The sequence below is a fragment of the Squalius cephalus genome (assembly GCF_949319135.1).
Source record: "Squalius cephalus genome assembly, chromosome: 6".
Lineage (NCBI taxonomy): Eukaryota > Metazoa > Chordata > Actinopteri > Cypriniformes > Leuciscidae > Squalius > Squalius cephalus.
The window spans coordinates 18,461,178-18,483,504 of NC_137127.1; the positions used below are offsets into that span (position 1 = coordinate 18,461,178).

The 22,327-nt window shown below is 37.1% G+C and overlaps 1 protein-coding gene across 1 annotated transcript; it reads left to right on the forward strand.

Annotated features, from left to right (window-relative positions):
* Nucleotides 1–372: 372 nt before the first annotated feature.
* pdcd10a (programmed cell death 10a) lies at nt 373–13,246 on the forward strand. Its single transcript, XM_079874969.1, has 8 exons — nt 373–497; nt 5,185–5,353; nt 7,567–7,620; nt 8,373–8,490; nt 9,114–9,240; nt 10,352–10,430; nt 11,248–11,330; nt 12,854–13,246. Exons 2-8 carry the CDS (start codon nt 5,264–5,266, stop codon nt 12,933–12,935), a joined length of 633 nt encoding a protein of 210 aa, XP_079731095.1. The 5' UTR covers nt 373–497; nt 5,185–5,263; the 3' UTR covers nt 12,936–13,246.
* Nucleotides 13,247–22,327: the final 9,081 nt, after the last annotated feature.

The following is a 22,327-nucleotide window of genomic DNA, read 5'->3' on the forward strand; positions in this document are numbered from 1 at the left end:
AAAGCGCCCTTATTTGTTGACAGCTTTTTTGTTTTTCGTCTATCATTTGTTAGCTTACGCGTTCTGTTTATATCCTAAATTTATCTTATTGCTTGTAATTTAACATTTAAAATAAAGATATACATATTAACCAAACCGATTTTCAATGAATACTGCGATATGGCGAAACAGACGCCAGTCTTTTGACTGCATGTCGCCAGATTTAGAAATGACGGTCATGGGAGTTGTAGTTCTTTGTCAAATTTCTGCGTATTGCCTTGCACCGATTGAAATCTTTTAAAGGACTACTAAACGTCGCACCTAGCTCCGTTCTAGCCCCTCTCTGTTCTCTGATTGGTGCTCACCACCACCTAGCTCCGCCCCTCATCCTTTAGATTGGTCATGCAGAACACTTCCGTCTTTAGCGAGCGATTCCAATCCACACAGAAAGGAAAATATTCAAAAGAGTTACCGAGCTAATCGGCAGTCAAATAAACATCTGTACGAGCTTCACACAGGTAAGAGAGGCTGTAAACACACTTTTAAATTGAACTGGGAATTAACGATGTTCTTTTAGCTGCGGTTTCTATGAATATAATTTGTGTTGGGACTAGCAGTCACCTAGCTAACAGAGACTTTAGCAATCCAGCTAACCAGAGCCTCACAATAGACCAGTAAGTAAGAAAAGTAATGATGTTTAAATTTGATTTATTTTGTTTTATACAAGGCAGGAAGCCCATCTCAAAACAGTATTAACCAGGCATCAAGTTTAAATGGAGAGTAAATAAGGTTTGAAGACAGTAAAAGCAGGCCTGCTGAATACTGAAAGAAAATATAATAGGAATTTACTCAATCAGGTTTACAATGACAGTTTAAATATTACATTGGCTTTGATCTTATACTAATCATTCATACGAATCAGGCTAGATAGCTGTTTCAACGTTACAAATGTTGAAACTTTGATATCCTGGATCTGTTTCAGACCAGACGTTAGAATCAAGCTGTTACAGTGTTTCACACAATTGCAGTGCTGATAAATATGATGACGTCACATTTGGGTGTAAACCTGAAATATCTTGACAGCTTAAATCAGTCGGTAGAATCTGTTTTGATGCCATTGTCCACTTAAGTAAGAGTCAGATACAGTTCCCGTTTATAAATTGGCAGAAAAATAGCTGGATTAATTAAATTGAAGTGAAGGTGACCTATCATATATATCAAATAATTATTGTATTTATTTTTAATTCTGAGGGTCCTTGAATTGGCGGAGAATCACTGGCTCTGTGAAAGTTGGAAAAACCTGCTCTAGAGCGACATTGACCAATATTTGTCAGTTTAAAAAAGCTTGAGTGGAAGAAGTGATTGTTTTTAATCACATTACAAGAAAAGTTTTTTGTTGTTGGTGTATTTTCTGAAAAACAGAGCAGAAAATGACTGATGTTGAATGACTGCTGAGTATTTGTGTTGATGTATTACTGTAAGAAGCATTAAAGAGCTGATTTGTGACAGCTTGTCAGCATCACATTGAAAAACCATTATGGTTTAACACAATCAATCATATTAATGTATGAATTCTGATTTTAGAAATATAGAGCTTGATGACAGTATTTATATAATTACAGTTACAATATTGTGAGGTACTAAAATGAAGTGACTGAACAAAATACTTTTAATATTTACTCAAAATTACAACAGTGCAATCACAACTCAGATGACCTATTGTCATGCATATCTATCTGCATTATTCCATATTGTGGTGGTTCAATAATTGGCTAAACTTTCCCTCACTTGACAGTGAATATGTTGTTTCACTTTTAATCTTCAATGCATTATACGGTAAAAATGTAGTATAGGTGGATCTGATTCAGGATTCACCTGTGTTAGGGTGTTACCCATTTCAGTGCCAAGGTCAGACTCAGACTAGAGACACTACAGGAATCAGGTGTTGGTTGGCCTTTGTCAAGAGGAAAAAGGTGAGTCATTATAATGCATATGTAACCTGGCAACTATGTTTTATAAGAGGAGTGCTGGTATTTTCGACCATTAAGTGAAGCAACGACCTGCTCTATGTGATGACGTCACTGCTATCCCTATGAATGTCACCCAGATAAGGCCACCTCCCATAGCGGGGCCAAAGGCCTTCCGATCAGGTGGGAATGACTCACGGCCTCCTGTCCATTAGCCTGAATCGGCGGCATTGAGATAAGCGTGCCTCGCTTTCAATGGTTTGTAAAGTTCCTTGTAGCTTGAGAGGAACTGTGACCTTCTGCAGATAACAAGAAGTGCTATTGTTTCACACGTGTTGGTGAAGGAATAAAAACTTTGGCATGTTGTTGTAGACTTTGAGAAGAAATAAAGTCACTTAAGGCCTGTTCAAGTACGATAACTATAACGCTAACTAATAATCATTCAAATTCTTTGAGAATAAGGAAGTCCATACCACAATGATGGCAATGCTTGCAATATTGTTGGAATACATTTTAGAATGTTTTTTTCCCTTATCCCCAGCTAATGAACGATATAACATGCCAATCAGAATCCACTCAACTTTTAAAAGCTTGAGCATTTAAAGTGGAAGATGGCATAACTGCAGCTCACGTGTGTAATAAACAGGACATTATCATTCGTTGTTGTGGATTTGTAGGGCTGCCCCCAAACTAATATTTTTTCTAGTCGACTAGTAGGCTAGTTCATTTAAACCATTAGTCGACCAATCGCACGCTTATGTTAATTTAATTACTTAAATATATACTCTGGGGCGGAATACATGCCTACTGGTATTCCAATCCGCACACATAAAGCTTGTCGCAATGCATTTAATAATTATGAATGTGTCTGTAACAAGGAAACATTTTAATTGTTAATTGGCCTAATAAACTAGTGTTTTCTGAGTCAGTGTCGTCTGCAAAGATGAAGTTGGGATATTATATTGTATGTAATGTGATTTGGTATTTTCTGCCCAGGGACTGCAGATGAAATTTAGCTCTGTAGCTAATTCTGGGACAGTTTCTTACTGTCCAGTGTCCCTGTCAAATAAATAAATAAAAATGAAATGAATGAATGAAGTTAACTCTGAGAGAGAGTTGATGCTCTGCATCTCTGCAGTAAAGTGAATGCGCCTATAGAGAGACATGCAGCTTTCATACGGATTACATAAGCAGAAAGTATTTGTTTTCGATTTGAATTGGTTAATTTAAAACTACACATTTCAAGCTTTCTATTTATCTTAAAAGAAATGTCTATGTCTGTGAGGCAAGTAGCCTATACACCGAGTTTCGGTTCATTTTTGTGACGCGCTCCAGTTCATGGAGACCGAGACGGCAGAAAGTGCATCCTGTTAGTTTACTTTATTTTACAAAAGCACAATGTTTTGTTGTTATTGTGAGTTTACACATAAAAGTATTCCCTTTACAGTTTTGAATGATGACTGATGAATGATGAATCTGTATGACCAAACCTGACGGAGTATTTTAAGTTGTTTCCTCTGTTACCAGGAAAATGCAGTAAGCGCGCTAATACTTTAGCTTCCATGCCTCGCGCGAACACTTGGATATGCGCCTAATGATAGCACACATTTATCTAGGTTTAGCCTACATTAGAGTGAGCGGCCAAGTTACTCACATGTTTTAAATAAGTCATATTTGAGGTCGATGGATGATAGGTGAACGTTTGGATTTGCTGTCCGACATACTGTAATTACCACAAGGACCCACCGGTAATGATCTAATGAGCCTGATTTCGACACCTCCTGTTTTGTTTTCTGCGACTAACCGACTAATACAATTTTGGTCGACTAACGCCCTATTCGGATGGGATTCGTTTTACAATGGTAGATGGAGTAATGCAATTTTACCACAGGACGTCAGTAATATTAATGGCGAATTCACATGGGATAAGAAAACACAAAACAGGTTAGTGCTGCTGCCTGAGTGTTTCTAATACAATGTCATCATTCAACAACATCATTCTTTCCTCTACTATCATGGATTTTTAGGGGTTCAAGCATGAAGTGCTGAAACCCTATTTTAATTGTAAGGATTTTTATTATTTTTCTTCTGCCGTAAAACGCATCGTGCAGCCCAAACCATAAATGCTGGAGTCTTGAAACCTGGCCAAATGGTAGTCCTCAATTTGGGGAGAACCTATCAAGAGTATTGCCCCGATTGGCCCATAGGTGGCGCTACAGCAACCAAAAGTACAAAATCGCTCATAACTCTTAGACCGTTTGTCCTACTCAAGTGTCTTACACCACTGTGATCCCTGGCTCAAGGCAGACAAAATGTGTATCTCCAATTTCGATTTAGGCAGGAAACATTTTCTGCTATGTCGAATTTTGTCCAGAACCTACTTTTGCGAACTAGTCCCTCGATCGGAACCAAACCAGTCTAGGACAATTCTCTGGACTCTCTAAATCAATAATTATCGGAAAAAAGTTGAACTTTTGCCTTTGGGTGGCTGTAACAGGGTCATTTAGAAAAGGGGCATGACAAAACAAGGGCGCATATGTGAGAACATTCTAAACAAGCATCTAAAGTTTTATGGATATCGGACCATAGGCGGCGTTAAAATATCATATATATCAACTGTTAAAATACTTTAAAACCATACATTTCCTATGGTAAATTGCTTGTATTGGCTGTAAATGGTATTTCAGTGGTTACATATTTGCTAAATAAAACTTAAATAAAGCTTTTGTGCTTAAAGGCCTTAACTGCTTGAACCCCGATAAATGCTGCTTGCAGCTTTAATTTCTTTTGTTATTGTGGCAAATGGGACCGCAAAAGTTGTAATTGTTGTATTTCCCATTCACCACTATAGAAGTGGCGACTTCTGCTTCTGAGAACTCTGGAAATGTGAAAAGGGTCCATTTGTTGAATTTCGTTATGTCTACTTAAGATTTTCCTTACAATCTCTGTTGTCTTTGGGCCGTACAACCTGAGAAGGATAATTCAAAATCTAACATTATCATCATAAAGTCATGGGCGCACCGTCCAGGAAATAGCCTTTATTTTTCTTACACTGGCCACGTGTCTCATACCTTTAATCTTAAGGGGCCCAAATCGCCTAAATCTCACCGAAAACTTGGCGCTTTCCCATGGCTATCACGTCTACCTTTGAACGCAGGTTGAAAATGTCATTTCCTTACTTGTGAAATGGAATCCCGCTACCCTTTTATAATCTCTTCCTCATTGGTGCCCCTTTCAGAGATCGTCTGGGCCCCCCTCATCGCGAGCCCCCCAGGAGTGAATGACGCTCCCCCCGTCTCTTCCGCGCCCTGACGAGGATGACAATGGAAGAGATGAAGAATGAAGCAGACGCAAACTCGATGGTATCCATGACTCTCTACGCCGTGATGTACCCTGTCTTCAATGAGGTATGGTGGTTTGTCTCCAGCAGTTATGGTTTGTTGACGCAGACTGAAGTTCAGGATTAGGAGATGCAAATGATGCACACCCACATGCTCAGGAAGGTCTGAGGTAGTGGAGTCACACTCATTTTACACCACTTCTAGTTCTGGTTGAACTAGTGTTATTTTAACAGACAAGTCGGATGCTGAAGTTGTTATCTGGCTAGCCAGCATCTTTGAATTTTTTTATTTTTTATTATTATTACTATATTTTTTTTTAATGTTTTTAAAATAAAATGAAAAAGGTTTTCATAAGTTCATGTTTTAGAATCCATTTTACTTGAGATGTCTGGGGGTTTCATAACTAAATGAAAGGAACTTTGCTAACTTAGCTTTTTAATTAATTCAATGTTTTTAAAAAACTTTTTTTCTAACAGTCAATCTATCTTTTTTAAACACATTTTTAGTATTGTAGACACAAGTGAGGTTAGACTATAACAATATCTTTGACAATGTAGTTCATTTCAGCGAATAGTTTCATTAGTATGGATCTTTTCAGTTATTAAAATGTTAAAAATTATTCACTCATGGTTTCCCCTTAAGTTCCTGTGACATTTTATGATATTTATTTGTTTTAAGTTAAATATTAAATGTAGCTGTTTTTCCATTGTTTCCAAATATAAATTGTTTTTAAGGATTTTTTAGTTGTAATTCAATGGATTGAGATGGTTAGGCCTACAAAATTATTTTTTATTTCAAGCTGCGTTGTTTGTAACATTTTGTTTTGTAATTTTTTTTAAAATATATAATATAGCTATTGCTTTGTGTCCACATTCCAAGAAATGTACTGTTTAAAAGTTTGGGGTTAGTAATATTTGTATTTCTATGTTTTTGAAAGAAGTATCTTATGCTCACCAAGGCTGCATTTACAGTGCTATGCATAAGTTTACCTAGAGATTGGCATGGAGTACTTTCCATAAGATCATCTCTCAATGCAAATCAAACCAGCTATTAGGCTAACTGAAATAAAACCATGCCAATCTCTAGGTATGGTGAAGGCTATGTGATGATGTGGGGCTATTTTAATTCCAAAGGCCAAGGGAACTTTATCAGGATGCATAGTATCCTGGATCCATGAAGTAACTGGCCTTTAAAAATAAAAATCTGCCTGCCTCTATGGGAATTTAACATAGGGGTGTCCAAACTTATGCACCCTGTATTTTAAGGAAGAACATTTATTTATTTACGATACATTATTCATTCACAAAGAAAATTGGTGTCCTTAAAGGTTGGATTTTTCCAAATTTTTTTTAATTAAGGCATTAAGTTCAGTTTCCAAAAGATGATTTTTTTATTCCTCTTTTTAGTCAACTTCAGCATGGGTGTCTAAACTTATGCATAGCACTGTATTTGATCAAATACAGTAAAAACTGTAAAATTATGTATGTTTTGTTTGAATAGGCTATATTTTCAAATTTAATTTATTATTATTTAAGCAGAATTTCAGCATCATTACTCCAGTCTTCAGTCTCACATGATCCTTCAGAAATCATTCAAATATGCTGATTATCAGTTTGCTCATTATCAATGTTGAAAACAGTTGTGCTGCTTAATATTTTTGCATAAACTGATCTTTTTTTTAGGATTCTTTGAAGAAAGTTCAAAAGAACAGCATATTGCATACTGTGTTGCATGATACATTGTAATTTGAGATACATTTTGGGGTTGTATGTACTGCAAAAGTAGTTTTGTTGTAATATATGCTGTAGTTACAGTGATATAAGATTTCGTTCAAACATAAAATGCAATAGATTATGGTTGAACATAACTATGCTGGACTGAATTTCTTCAGTCTTTCTTCTTTCTTCAAGAAGAGCAACAGAGTATTGTCTTAAATCTAACCATTAAAGTTGTCCCATTTTATAACTAAATATGCACACTGACTCAATAACATTGGTTTACAATGGATCCTTAAGTGTGTCATAAATGATTTTCATACTCTCTTATGAGCACAGTTAACACAGAAAACATGCTTTTTACATAGTCTTCATGTGCTGCTGTGGATTCATTCATGTCTCTTTAATTAGAGGCAAAATCTAGACCCACTACCAACTATATTTCTATTTTAATGTGGTGATAATGGCTATGTATAATGTATGCGACACTAAAACCAAACAACCTGCTTTATCTGGCAGTAAATTAAGATGGCTTGTTTGTGTGTGTGTGTGTGTGTTTTACAGCTGGAGAGAGTAAATCTGTCTGCAGCACAGACTCTGAGAGCAGCTTTCATAAAGGTGAGCAAACATGCCGTGATTCTGTCATTAACTGATCGGCAAAACCCTTCTCTCTTCAGCTTGCTTTTCTTTTCATATATTTAATTAGTCAGAAATCTCCTTCAGACCATCTGAAATGTATCTACGTCATCAAGGTGAAATTAGAAAAATGAACCCCCATGAATTTTGTTCACCCCACGAACCTGTAATATACCTGACTGCTGATTTTACATTTAATTGTCAGCAACTCTGCCTGTCCTGATACAAACTGTGCTGATAGGCTTAGGCTTTGTCATAACACAGGACATTTGCATATAAAGATTATACATTTTAAACAAACAGTAGCAAAACGGCCAGTTTATTTCTAAATTCTAAAGTTGGAAATGAGTTGGTTTTGGTGCAAGTAACCTTGTCTAACATATAAGTAGACCACAGGGGGGAAAAAAATCAAAATTTCAGCAAAAAAATCTGGTGCAGACTGCTTTTGCTGTCTCAGCAGCACCATTTCTTCTCATGGCTTTGTAAAATTGTTGTGTAACAGTCTCATAATGTTAGAAGACATTCATTAATCATGAAAGCATTTTGACATGTTTATCTTTTCCTGATTGTAATACTGTACATAGATTGATTTGTCTTTAAATTTGAATATAAGAATCGTTTGATATGTTGACCAAATTATGAAACCCTTAATAAAACAATTTTTTTTTTAATCTATTTCAAAAAAGATATGTTTGTGGTTGTTTTGGACTGATTTGTGCTCTTTATTTGTCCAGGCAGAGAAGGAGAACCCTGGACTGACTCAGGATATTATCATGAAAATTCTGGAGAAGAAGAACGTGGAGATCAACTTCACAGAGTCTTTATTACGCATGGCTGCCGATGATGTTGAGGGTGCTTATGAGTTTTCACATTTTTTGAGAGGAGAAAAACACGCTTGTATGGTTTGCAATGCAAATTCTTGTTAACGTTGCAGCCTCGTGCCTCTAGGGGGAGCTGTTTCCCCATGAATTAAAACGGTAGTGAGACTAATGTATTTTCCCTCATAATTTAATTTCTTCCTTTTTGCAAGTGTTTTTGACATGTTCAGATGTATTCTGCTAATGAATGCACAGAAACGCATTGGGTTTCTGGCTAATGTGCGTTTTTGTTGATTTGAAATGTGAAGAATACTAAATGTACCTCCAAATTGAATCCAAGCCAATTGTAAAATCCTTGTTTTGCTCTTCCTACTGTAATCTATCCTTGTATACTTTGTTTGTGAGGTGCCTGACTGTGTTTACATGATAATATAGAAGTTTCTGCATTGCTATGGAGTCATCTGCAGTGCATTTAACATTTCAGCATTTGTTCAGTAGCATGTATTATGGTCTCAGTTCAGACGGTTGTCGATCGTGATTGGCCGTTAAAAGTTCTATGTCTTTAAGTGCATCACATTTTAATGACGGGTCATTAGAATTAAACTTTTGTTGCCATGGTTACTGAGTGTTTCTTGTGGGCGTGTTCTTTGTGTGCAGAGTACATGATTGACAGGCCTGAGCGGGAGTTCCAGGACCTGAATGAAAGAGCTCGCGCACTGAAACAGATCCTCAGCAAAATCCCTGATGAAATCAATGACCGAGTCCGTTTCCTGCAGACAATCAAGTGAGAACATATTCATGTGCACATTCACACACAAATAATAACAATAAAAATAATTGAAAAAATTCACTTGCCCCTTTTTCCCCATTTGCGTCATGACTTTCGTATCATTACGTCAGTCTTTACTTTTACACTTGCCCTGACAGAGTTTCTTTTTGAAGTATTTATTTAATATTTAAAGAAATGTCTGGCTCGTGTTTCACTCTCAAATCAAAAGACATTTTTGATATTATAAAATGAAGCCTGTTTTCTAAGAGCAGTTAGATCTGTTTTCTTTTTCCTTCTTTCTTTTGATTTTTGAGGGTGGATTTTATTTTTTATTTTTTTCAGACAGATTTTAGCCAGTTTTAAAATGTACGAATTTTTGACAGTTGTATGTAAAAAGCAGTGACTCTTTCCCCGCCAGCGCTTTTGAAAAGTTGTCAGCAAGCGCCAGCCTTTTTGATCATTTTCTAAAAAGTTTCATGACCCCCAGAATATTTTTGTTGTATAAATATATGGACATGATGTGATATTTCAAAAGAAAGAACAGTGCCTCTGATTTGCATTCTTTTTTTTAAATCAACACTTAAACTTGGGTAAATTTCATTAAAAAACAACAACAGTTTGAGCAAAAAACTGAGAGAAACACATTTATGTCAAAGACTACATCCAGATCGGATTCAGAACGATGATCAAAACATAGATGGAGTAGATCGAGTCCATCAACACCCCTAATGCTTGCTTCCTGGGTCGACGTTTGATTCAGTAACATTAGGCAGTTTTGATTTATATGCTGTTTAATGTTGATGATCGTGTTATTTTACATATGCATCTGCTTACATATGATCTCGCTTGTTTCTGTGTCTTCCTCACACGTGTTTTGATCAGGAGGTTCAGTCCTCTTTCAGAAGATGTGTAATAGTGCAATTAAACCTACATTATAACAGTGAAAACATGGAAAGTCGGAAAATTCCGTCAATGGCGGGGAAAGAGTTAACAGTCAAATATTTAGTATTCACCACCATTACTTTCCCCACTGAAGGTCATAAATATGACTGATGAGTGGAAAAGGTCACATGAGTGAGACATTGATACAATTATGTCTGAACATTTGTTTAATTGGTGTCCACAGAGATATAGCCAGTGCAATAAAAGAACTACTGGACACAGTGAACAACGTCTTTAAGAAATACCAGTACCAGAACAGAAGGGTGAGTGACAACACACACACACACATGTCTGGTGCACTATCTTTGTGAGGACTCTCCATAGACGTAATGGTTTTTATACTGTACAAACTGTATATTCTATCCCCTTACACTTCCCCTGCCCCTAAACCTACCCATCACAGGAGACATTCTGCATTTTTACATTTTCAAAAAAACTAATTCTGTATGATTTATAAGCTTTTGTACCCATGGGGACCTCAATTTAGGTCCCCACGGTGACACGAGTCCCCATGAGTCTGTGTGCATTCAGGTTTAAGTCCCCACCGGTGTAGAAAAACATGTCCACACACACACACACACACACACACACACACACACACACACACACACACACACACACACACACACACACACACACACACACACACACACACACACACGTAGTGTTTTCATGTTTTATGGGGACTTTCCATAGACATAATGATTTTTATACTGTACAAACTGTATATTCTATTCCCTTACACTAACCCTACCCCTAAACCTACCCATCACAGAAAACTTTCTGCAATTTCACATTTTCGAAAAAACATCACTTTTTTGATTTATAAGCCGTTTTCCTCATGGGGACCAAAAAATGTCCCCACACGAACAAGGATTTCGGTTATTGCCATCCTTGTGGGGACATTTTGTCCCCACAACGTGATGATTACCAACTCACACACACACACACACACACACACACACACACACACACACACACACACACACACACACACACACACTCATTATTGGATCGATGCAGTCAGTATACTGTCTCACTTACTGAAGGAAAAAATAAAAATGGCTTTGTGTTTTCCAGGCTCTTGAGCATCAGAAGAAGGAGTTTGTGAAGCACTCAAAAAGCTTCAGCGACACTCTGAAAACATACTTCAAAGACGGAAAGTATGGAAGTTTTAAGAATCACCCATTATTCTCACTGCAGATCACTTTTTATTTTTTCTTGCCAAAGGGTTGGTTTTTTTTTTTTCATATAAATTTATAATGGAGAATTCTTGGCTTGATTCTTGTTATCTTTTGTGCTTCCATCAGAGCATGCCATGATATTTAACACAACAAAGAACTAGTAATTTGAAAATTAAATAACGGTAATATACATTGATGAAAATGTTACAGTACTTAAGATTTTATCAGACAAGCAGTGTTGCAGTTCCAATGATCTTTTAGGAATTAAATGACATAGTAATGTTTGATCATTTTAATTAAATTTATAGTGATAGCTATCTTTAATAGTGAATTGTTTCAGCATAATTAATTATTGCGTAGCATTTAATATTATTCTCCATAAAATGCATGGAGAAATGTGGCATATTAAGGAAAAAAATATAAGTTAAAGTACCCTTCCTGTAGACATGTGTGATATGCATTTTACAAAAAGTAGAAGTATTCAAAAGTTTGGGGTCAGTAAGATTTATTATAAATATTTTTTAATGTCTCTTTTACTCACAAAGGCTGCATTTATTTGATCAAATGCAGTAAAAAAGTAATATTGTGTAATATTATTGCAATTTCAAACAAGTGTTTTCTATTTGAATATATTTTATTAAAGGGATAGTTCACCCAAAAATGAAAATTCTGTTATCATTTACTCACCCTCAAGTTGTTTCAAACCTGTAAGAATTTATTTTTTCTGCTGAACACAAAAGAAGATATTTTGAAGAATGTCGGTAACCAGACAGTTGATGGACCCCATTGACTTCCATAGTATTTTTTTTTTTTTCTACTATGGAAGTCAATGGGGTCCATCAACTGTTTGGTTACAGACATTCTTCAAAATATCTTCTTTTGTGTTCAGCAGAAAAAAGAAATTCTTACAGGTTTGAAACAACTTGAGGGTGAGTAAATGATGACAGAATTTTCATTTTTGGGTGAACTATCCCTTTAATGTAATTCATTCCTGTGATGCAAAGTTGAATTTTCAGCATCATTACTCCAGTCTTCAGTGTCGCATGATCCTTCAGAAATCATTCTAATATGCTGATTTCCGTCTCAACATTTCTTAATATTATCAATGTTGAAAACAGTTGCCCTGCTTTCCTAATTTTTTTGCAGGATTCTTTGAATAAAAAGTTCAAAAGAACAGCATTTACAAAATAGAAAGCTTGTAACGTTATAAATGTCTTTACTGTCACTATTGATCAATTGAATGCATCTATTCTAAAAGTAATCTACTGACTGCAAACTTTTAAACAGTAGTGTACCTTATTAGCACTGCGAGAAAGTTATTTGAGCAGAGGCGACAATAATGATGGTGGTTTATGAACTCATAATTTGTGTAAATTTTTTGTCTTTCCATCTTTTTGGAAATGGCATTAGGGTGTCGCTGCATAACATTTGTAATTTCACCTGTAACATTGATATGTGTTCAGATCTAATTTGTATTCCTTCCTTCTCCACATTTCTTCCAGGGCAATAAACGTGTTTGCCAGTGCCAACCGGCTCATCCACCAAACCAACTTGATACTGCAGACCTTCAAAACTGTTGCGTAGGAGTCGTAGAAGTGTTTTCTTTTTTTTTTTTTTTTTTTAATAACCTTTATATGAACAATGTAAAAAAACAACTTTGGACTGTAATTTATGATTCTTTTCTCCTGGCAGTAACACTTAAGGCAGGATGGCTTCTATTATGGTTTCTAACCCCATCTAAATCTAATCTTCTTCATGAGCTGGAGTGACCGTCCAGTTTTTCTCATATCCTGAGCTTTACAGTCACACTATCGCTGTGGAGACTCTCTCGCTTGCTTTCTCCCTCTCTCTCGCTTCTGAAGTGTTTATGTTCTGTCCGGTCAGTCCAAGAGAAAGCCAAATGCCTGGGGGCCTTAACAGTGATGGACACGGGGTGTTCCAGACGTGCTTGTAAATGCTGGGGTTTAGCTGTCTCCTCTGATGCTTTGAACTTGAATGAGAGATGTATATTTAATAGATATTTGGTAACATAATTGTTCAAATAAACAGCACATGTCAAACACAAGTTGCTTGGATTTGTTCTCTTTTTAAAATGATTTTTTAGTCCTCATTTCAGCATGAACAATAGCTAAGGCTCATAATAATAATTATAATTTGTTACATTTATATAGCGCTTTTACATATGGAAGGGGGGAATCTCCTCAACCACCACCAATGTGCAGCATCCACCTGGATGATGCGACGGCAGCCATAATGCGCCAGAACACCCACCACACACCATCTTATTGGTGGAGAGGAGACAGAGTGATAGAGTCAATCAGTATATATATATGGGGATGATTAGGAGGCCATGATGGACAAAGGCCAATGGGCAAATTTGGCCAGGATGCCGGGGTTAAACCCCTACTCTTTTTCTGAAGGACATCCTGGGATTTTTAATGACCACAGAGTCAGGACCTCGGTTTAACGTCTCATCCGAAGGACGGTGCTCTTTGACAGGAGACTGTCCCCATCACTATACTGGGGTGTTAGGACCCACACAGACCACAGGTGGCCTCACTAATACCTCTTCCAGCAGCAACCTAGTTTTCCCAGGAGGTCTCCCATCCAGGTACTGACCAGGCTCAACCCAGCTTAGCTTCAGTGGGCAACCAGTCTTGGACTACAGGGTGATATGGCTGCTCATCATTTTGGTTAAAATCTCAAGACCCCTAACCTCAAGTATTAAATTTAAGGTGCACATAAATGCTACTTAAGTCATGCTAATACTTTGGAAGGAATAATATGTCATGGACATGGGCATGCACTAATTTTATATTTGACATTTCTGAGCTAATTTTGAATAACTTTTAACCGTACTTATCACAATGCATTTTAGAACTGGCATCTCCACGATGAATTTTGGATCTGGCGTGCCTATAATATTTTGAAATGCTCCCTGAATGGTAAATAATCAATTTTATGTGATGTATTTCTAGGCAAAGAAATAAGACAAAAGAGATTTTTTTCTTTTTTTTTTTTATTAAAAAAATTAAAATATTTTTTGCTTATAAGTATGGTTGAATTAGATTATTAAAGGTCAGCAGCAAAGACATTGGTAATAAAGTGAGATAAAATAGTTGTTTTGTACTTTGACATTTAATTATTGCAGGTTTGCGTAATATTCAGAGTTTGCTTTCCACAGTTTGATTTATTTTGAGGAATACTGAATCTGTTTTTGAGCAAGTGAGTTATGTAAATGCATGCTCACATTTAATCTAGAACTACAATAACATCATGTTTACACAGCGCACACAACGCCTCCGCGCTTCCGATTGCTCTCAACATGAAGACGAGAGGTGTCAGTCAATCAAAGGAAAAACAAAGTAACATACTTATTTGAAAAAGTAATTTAGATATTTTTAGATAAATTTAAAAGTATCTCAACTCCTTGAGAGCGTAGCTTTTTAAAGGGCACCTATAGATTTTCCAAAGACATTCTTCTTTCAACCTTAAATGGTCCAACAAAGGACCTTTTTTATAGTGTGTTTCTTCCTTCCTTCAATGGTCCCTCAAGTTATTATTTCATGTATGATATTTCTTCCTTCCCTTGATGATAATTGATACCCTGAGACCTTCAGAGGTTCTCCAAAGGATTCCATCATTGTGGCATTCTGAGGAATCCCAAATGGGCCATCAGCTTATGTTTTTTTTCATGTTTAATGTGTTGCTTCCTTCCTTTTAGGATTTTTGGTACCTTGAGAACTAGCTTTGATACCATACATTAAGATGGCTTTGTTTTGTCGTTCCCATAGATTGGATTTTAGGTTCCGGGAAAAGTATTTGGCGCAATGCTGTGTGCATTTTATTCATTATATATTTTAACAACTTCCAAAACTACAACACAAGAGATTCATTGTAAGCCAATACTTGCACTGTTCTGGAATACATGTGAATATATTATAGAAGTACTGTATGCTTTTAGTCTCCTGCAGTGGAACAGTATCTCTTAAGGTTCTTCCTTCCGTCATAGCCAGACTGCAGAGTATCAGGATCTTACAACCATCCCTTATTCACAGCATGTCCTAATGTTTCTCCTCAGGTGTTCTCCCTATTGCTGTAATGCATAATGCATGTTCATCCTGTATGAACTCTAGGCTCCATGTCCCAGAGCAACTTCCTCCCTCTCTACTGCACTTTGATTGACAGGGCCGAAACCACGGAGACGGCAAGTGTTTGGAATGTCTCTTGACTGCAGAGGACCTTGTTGTGAGAGGGAATATTTTAACGTGAGCGGCAGAGCTTTTGAAGTCCACTTTGATAGAGCATGTCTGAGTTTTAAAGCTATCTATTCCAGCTCAGAATGCATTAGGTGGCTTTTGTAGGTGATGTCTGATCTCAGTGTTTACTGAATCTTGTATGTGTAAAACTTTTAACTTCTATTTTGGCAGTGCAGATTTGAATATCATTTTTGAAACCTGCATTGCAGTTTTAAGGTTCCACCAATCTTCTAAATAAACAACACAAGGTAAACCAGATTTACAAATAATTACCTGTAAATTGGGCTCATAGAGGAGGTTAATTTACTTTTGGGCAAAATATTTTAGAATTATGGTCAACTCAATAAGATCTTTTTTTTTCTTCTTAAATGTTTCATTGTGATGATCAAAAATGATTAGTTAAATTCCGTTGTCAATGTACTCATAAACAAAAGCTTCCTAAATGACTTTTCAGCCAACTTATTTAGAAATTTTATCAACTCAATTAGATAATTTTTTGTCTCCATAAAAGTCATAAAATTATTAGTAATAGATTATCAGTATACCAGGGTTATATTGCATTTATTGTTTAATCTCAAACTAATGTTTGTGACAACAACAACGCATTACAAATAAGTCAACCTAGCAAAAGTTCAGCTAATTGTCCGTAACATCTTAAATGAATGAATATGCAGTAGTCAAAAATTATTTTAATGACTTTGTGAGCATTTAAAGCTTGTAAATACATTAATACAGTACTATGCTCATTTTATTCAAATCCATTAAAAATAAGTTTACTTCTACCTAAACTAAGCGATTGATGCCTTTGCAAGCATTGTAAAGTATATAAAAACATAATATGGTACCATACTCAGTTTTATGCAATATGTAACAGTCATGTCCTTCCTCTTTATTCATGAAGGCTTCTTGGAAAAGGTTGAAGATCCCAAAAATGAAACATTGTACATTCTTAAGGAGTCTATTTTATGATCTTGAGTTTGTTTAGCAGATTATTTTCAGGTCGCTGCCCATTCTTTGGTGTTGAGACTCGGTTATCACCATGAAATACTACTGCGACACAGTGGACGTTTTGAAGATTCTCAAGTTACAGGAGTTGAAAACATGATTTGGAATATGACTATTTCAGGTAAGCTCCAACCCGACATAATTCTACTTCCTGTGTGTCACTTTGAGAAGTTCCTGTTATTTTTGCAGAGAGCCGCAGGTAATGAACACATCACTGTCCAAGTGTCTAAATATATTACGAAGTGTCACGCCAACTCACGTTTAGGCGGACGGGGAGTTTGAAGGACGCCACATCTCGCATCGCCGGCATTCTGCACTTCCCGCATATCAATTAATATGCAAATCAGTGGCGCTTTACTCAAGGCAATCAAGTAGATGCCTCACTGGCTTTTTTTTTTTTCTCTTTTCTTTTTATGTCTTTTTGATGTCACACCCAATGAGTTTCAACAGGGCAATTAGGAGTTTTAACGCCTCACTAATATGAAAGATCATGTTGTCGCTCTTGCTCCTGTATAAGCACACATACATGCCCTCCTATTGAATTATATAAGGAGCGCTCATCACTGATAACGGCGCTTTTCATGATAAAGTCCCTCGAGCGATTGCTCACTTTAGTGTGTCGTAGCTGTCAGCACTTCTTTTTGCCTCGTCATCGAAAATGCGCTGGGGTTATGCCCTGTTGCCTCATGGGACATCGCCCTCTATTTTCTTGCAACATGTAAATGAGTTGTTAACTCCTTTAATTGACTTAATTTGACTTTCCTTTCAGTTCTTGTTTAATTTTGTTTAACGGCAGAGTGAGACCTTTCTCAGCCCGCAGAAACCACAGCCCGAGGTGTATACTTGCCGGGGATAAATATTTTCAGGGGTTTTTCTGTAGATATTATTGACAGACATGCACAACAAGAAGTCGACCGTGAGTATCTTGGGACTGTAGCCTGAAGCCACGATGCAAACGCTCTGATGCAAGCTGTTATCGTTATTTGTCATCGTTACAGTAAGGGACCGTAACTCAGTGCTTGATATGCATCTCACACTGTGAAGAAGACAATTTGTGTTCGTCTCTTCGTGTGTGGGTACTTTTGCCCTGAACGATAGTCAGAGGAATGATGGAAAGAATGGAATTTTAAATAAACAAGAAAAAACAAACCGAGGGAACACAACGAAACATGAAAAAGACTGGTTAATTGAAAATTGTGGGGTGCTTTATCTCTGGAGCTGTGGGCGGGATCCTTTTTGAAGTCTCACCTCCTTGGGGAATCGTCTAGTGTTCGGGATTAGACACGCGGCACGTCTCAGTGTGTCTGTGGAGTCCCAATCCTGTTGGCACTCTGGCCCGATAGATGCTATTTCCCATAATCCCTCAGAAGCTCTTGAGTTTACAGCATCAGCGTTTGATTTTCTTTATTTGGAGTGTTTGTTGGTTATATGCACGCGCTAATTTCACGATTTAACATCAATCTGATTCTCAAAGACCTTATTCACAGCTGTGCCATCTTTGATTTTTAACGGGAATGAAAGCGAGGCTGTGAGGGATAGACATACATCCCTTCAGTCGGTAGTAATGTTATTTAATGAGTTTTTGGATTGTTCTGCTGACGCTGTAGAAATATCTTTCCAAGAAATTTCAGTAGACAAAAAAATCCAGACAACATAAGCTGTGGAAAATAATAAGTGATCTAGGAGCTTTATACAGCTTTTTACAGAGAATTCCATTGAAAACACGGTATATCTATCCCTCACAGCCTCTCTTCCATACCATGGTGCTGCTCTGAATAAGGTCTATTAAGGTCAGATTTTACACTGGTCTTTGGCGTAATTTGCGGGTGGGATAGGCAATATCGACCCTTTGTCCCCACCACTTTTTGAAAAATATCACGCCACAGATGTACCTAATAGAAAGAAACATCTCCATTTGATCAGCAATTTGCTCGTTTGTGTTAAATAAGAGCCGATCTATCGCTGGAATGTGTTGTTTTTGAAATCATGGCGAGTGCTCTTGCAGTCTTCACACAGACTTCAACCGTTGCGGAGCCAGGAATACAGGAGGGGTACTCTGGGTTCGGGCCAAATACCCAGATAGTCAGTGTTTTTTTTGTTTTTTGTTTTAAATCAGTGCGAAGAAATGCAGGTACTGCCAGTGCATCAGATGGAGACATTGAAAAGTTCATCAAAAGATGGCTGCAGCTCCCTTCAGACAGAGATGCGGGAGAAAAAGAGCAGCCCAAAAGCAAACAATTTCTACCTAAGGTGTGTTCCAAATGTTTATCAGAGTTACCATTCATGTTATCAGTCTGAGATTTCTAAGATCTATCTGACTAATCATGTGCCATTGTCTGTTCCCCTTTTTGTCTCTCTTTCTGTCAATAATATTCCCTCTTTTATGGTACGCTTACTTGAGGTGGCTCCTAAAGTTTTCTTTCTTTCTATTATTGTTCATTACACTTTTTAGTTGTTCTTATAAAGTTGTATGTTAATGTTATGTTCCAAATAAATTCTCATACCACTCATATTGTTGTTGTGTCATTTTTAATTGGGGGAAAAGGAGCAAATATGGATGTTTCGAGGTAGAAGGTGGGGTTAATTTGACATAAAACCCTATAGTTGACATTTATTTGTGTCTTACAAGGACACTGTAAAATTAATATTATATTTTTAAAGTTGGAAGTAGATGCCATCTTAAGGATTTTATGGTAATTATCATTTTGTGGAAAAACTAATTATTCAAAGCTCTGGTTTTATTGTAGTCTTTAATACACATATTTTAGAAGTTGTACTGAACACAAAAATGTTTTTAACTGTATAAGTGTAATTGCAAGTATGTTTTCTAATTTAGCAAACAAGACTAAGAGTACCATTTTTGCTGCCGTCATTGTGGCCTAGCGTCGGCTCAGTTTCAGTACCCAGTCTCGGACCAGTACCGGGCTGGCTAAGTGTAACATTTTTGTTGGCATGATTGTGGCCCAATGCCGGCAGTGTTAGCTCCGTTTTAGTACCCAGATTCGGGCCAGTACTGAGTAAGTGTTCAATTTGCATGATTCCCCCCCAAACCAGTTCAGTGGAAATCCCGCCCTGCAGCTAATTCTAAAGATTTCATTGGGTCATGTCAATCATTGTACTGATTGCCTACACTAAACACTGATCCCTAAACCCGCCACCGGCAGTTTCGGCAGCCGGACTTGGGCCAGTGTATTTGGGCTGATTCTGGGGTGTCACTCATCCCGAGTCTGGCAACCGCAACCGTGCCGAGTTATTTCTTCTGGCCTGCCGGATCTGGGCCGTTATCGGGCCGAACAGTTTGGGTACTGAGCCTGGAGCCCTCTCCTCGAACAGCACGCCAAATATGCATACCATTGACTCTATCTGACTTATTTGTAAGTGTGAACTTGTGAATGTACTATAACTATAAAGTGTTGTTTACATGTGGTAAAGTTTAATCACAATATTGTCTAAATATATAGCAGGTAGCTCATTAAAGGAAGAAAAGAGAAAGAAAATTACACACCTGAGAGGAAGTAATTGACCGGCCGCCACTGTATGTATGTATGTATCTTTTAATTATAGAAAGTTAATGAAGATAGGAGAAAACATCTGCTCATTTTGTCCAAAGGCAAAGTGAGAAGGAGGGAAAAACAACGAGAAAGATGACAGAACCGAGAGATGCTGACAGAGGGAATGAGACTGCTGAGGTGACGAAGAACTGAAGAGGTGATGGAGTTTTAAACTAACGGTGAAAATGACACGTTAGAAGAAAGGTTTGGGCTGTGCTCAAGAGAATTTCCTCTCAAGTTTTTATTTTCAACACAATCAACACTTTATTTGAATGTTTTACGATGTGGGTGTGATGTTGGTGGAGCTCGATCTCTTACCCTGTTTCCGGTGGAGTTATTTAGCGCATTTTCAGCTGGAACAAGTTGCATTAAGCATGTCGTTAAAAATCTTCTCAAAGATTCAGGAATGATTTCATGAAACTCTCCTTCCACAGCACACTCTTCTCCGTGGTCGTGTCACTTGCGTCCTGTACAGTTCTGTGTTCAGACAGGAGGGGGCAGTGTGGAGCTGCGCATCATATTCCGCTCTTGTTTACATGATCAAACCTTTGTGATGATTGAGTGAATTGTACCGCATTTCATTGGATTAAATGTTTACATAATGATTTAGAGTGTTCAAGCATCATGGTAACTTTTTAAATAAAATGCTATTCAAAAATCAAAAGCTGAAAAATGGTAAATGAGATTTCTGTATATCACTTGTTTATTCTTAGCACATATGAGATTAAAGAGAGATCAACTAGCCTATATAAGTTTTTATTTAAGTCTGTTTAAGCAAAATACAAATATCCTACTAATCTACAACACCCTTAGAGGTTCAGAAGAGATCTCAAATTGTGCTCGGATTTGCCATGACACAAACGTCCAGAGCAATGATATTTTAGTAGCCTATCATTCATAGGCTATTTTATTTGATATTTTTATGGCTTTAGTTTTAATAAATAAAAATAACCCTTTCCTGTAGTCAAAATGCAAATATCCCACTATGAACTTTTAAATTAATCCAATATTAAACGATCTGAGATGCTATCCAAATAAATTTTATAGTTCCCTCATTGTATGACAACATTTTTATTTGTACCTGTTTCTCCTAATGTAGCTATTTTAGAAGGAACATTAAATATAAAGTTGATACAAAATAAATCATTTCATTTTCCTCTGGGAATATGAGAGAAAACAGAGGACTGTAACTTGATGGTTCTCTAGACTCTTATTTCTGTCTAACACTAATTGAATCCTTGACTGAAACACTGAAGTATCCATGATGCTCTTATCTTGCTTCTCCTTTAAGGTCATTTGTGGGGTATCGGGCTCTGCAGTGACGGGATGGCTGGAGGACGCAAGTCAAAAGGTCAGCCAATATACCTGTTGTCATGGCAGCACAGGCTTTAACCACGCCGCTGGATGAGAGGCAGACACTACAGACACGAAAGGTCGGAGGTCATTGACACAGATAAAATGTTATGCAGTGTCACATATTAAATGCCATTTTAAATGGCATTTAGGTATTTATTTTAATTAGTATGCATGTTTTTATGATCTCATATTAATTGAGAATAGCTACCTGTAATGAGAATGTGGTTAATTTAATTTAAAAAAGTGAACATTTCTGAACTTTCAGAACATGTACACACACACACACACAGGCCCAGTTTCACTGACAGGTTGCGGCTGTAGGTCAATAAGGACATTCAAGTAGCTTGTAAACATTGTTGGTGTGGATCTTGAGACAAAACAATGACACTGATATATTTTATGTCAGTACAATTTGCTTTCTCTTAAAACTGCTCAAACATGCATTTTAGTCTGGGATCAGGCTTAAGCCTTGTCTGTGAAACCAGGGGATAGTGTCTGTGTGTTTGGCCATTAGCAGGAAGTCGCTATATCATCTGAACAGAACTGTGTTTGTGTCTTTCTTCGTTTCTCTGAACATTTGTTTGTGTCTGTGTGTGTCAGTGTCTGACAGCATCTTCATCTTTCATTTTGCTCTCATACTGATGGAACAAAGTTGTTTGTTTTTTGGTTAAATCGCTTTTATTGTTGAGACACAGTTAACAGTGGGTTGTAGGAAGAAGAACAGGTATATCAGTAGATGCGACAGTGAGAGTGAAAATGTTTGTTTGGACTTGTCTTTTGCCTATGGTTTTTGAGGCCAGTCTCT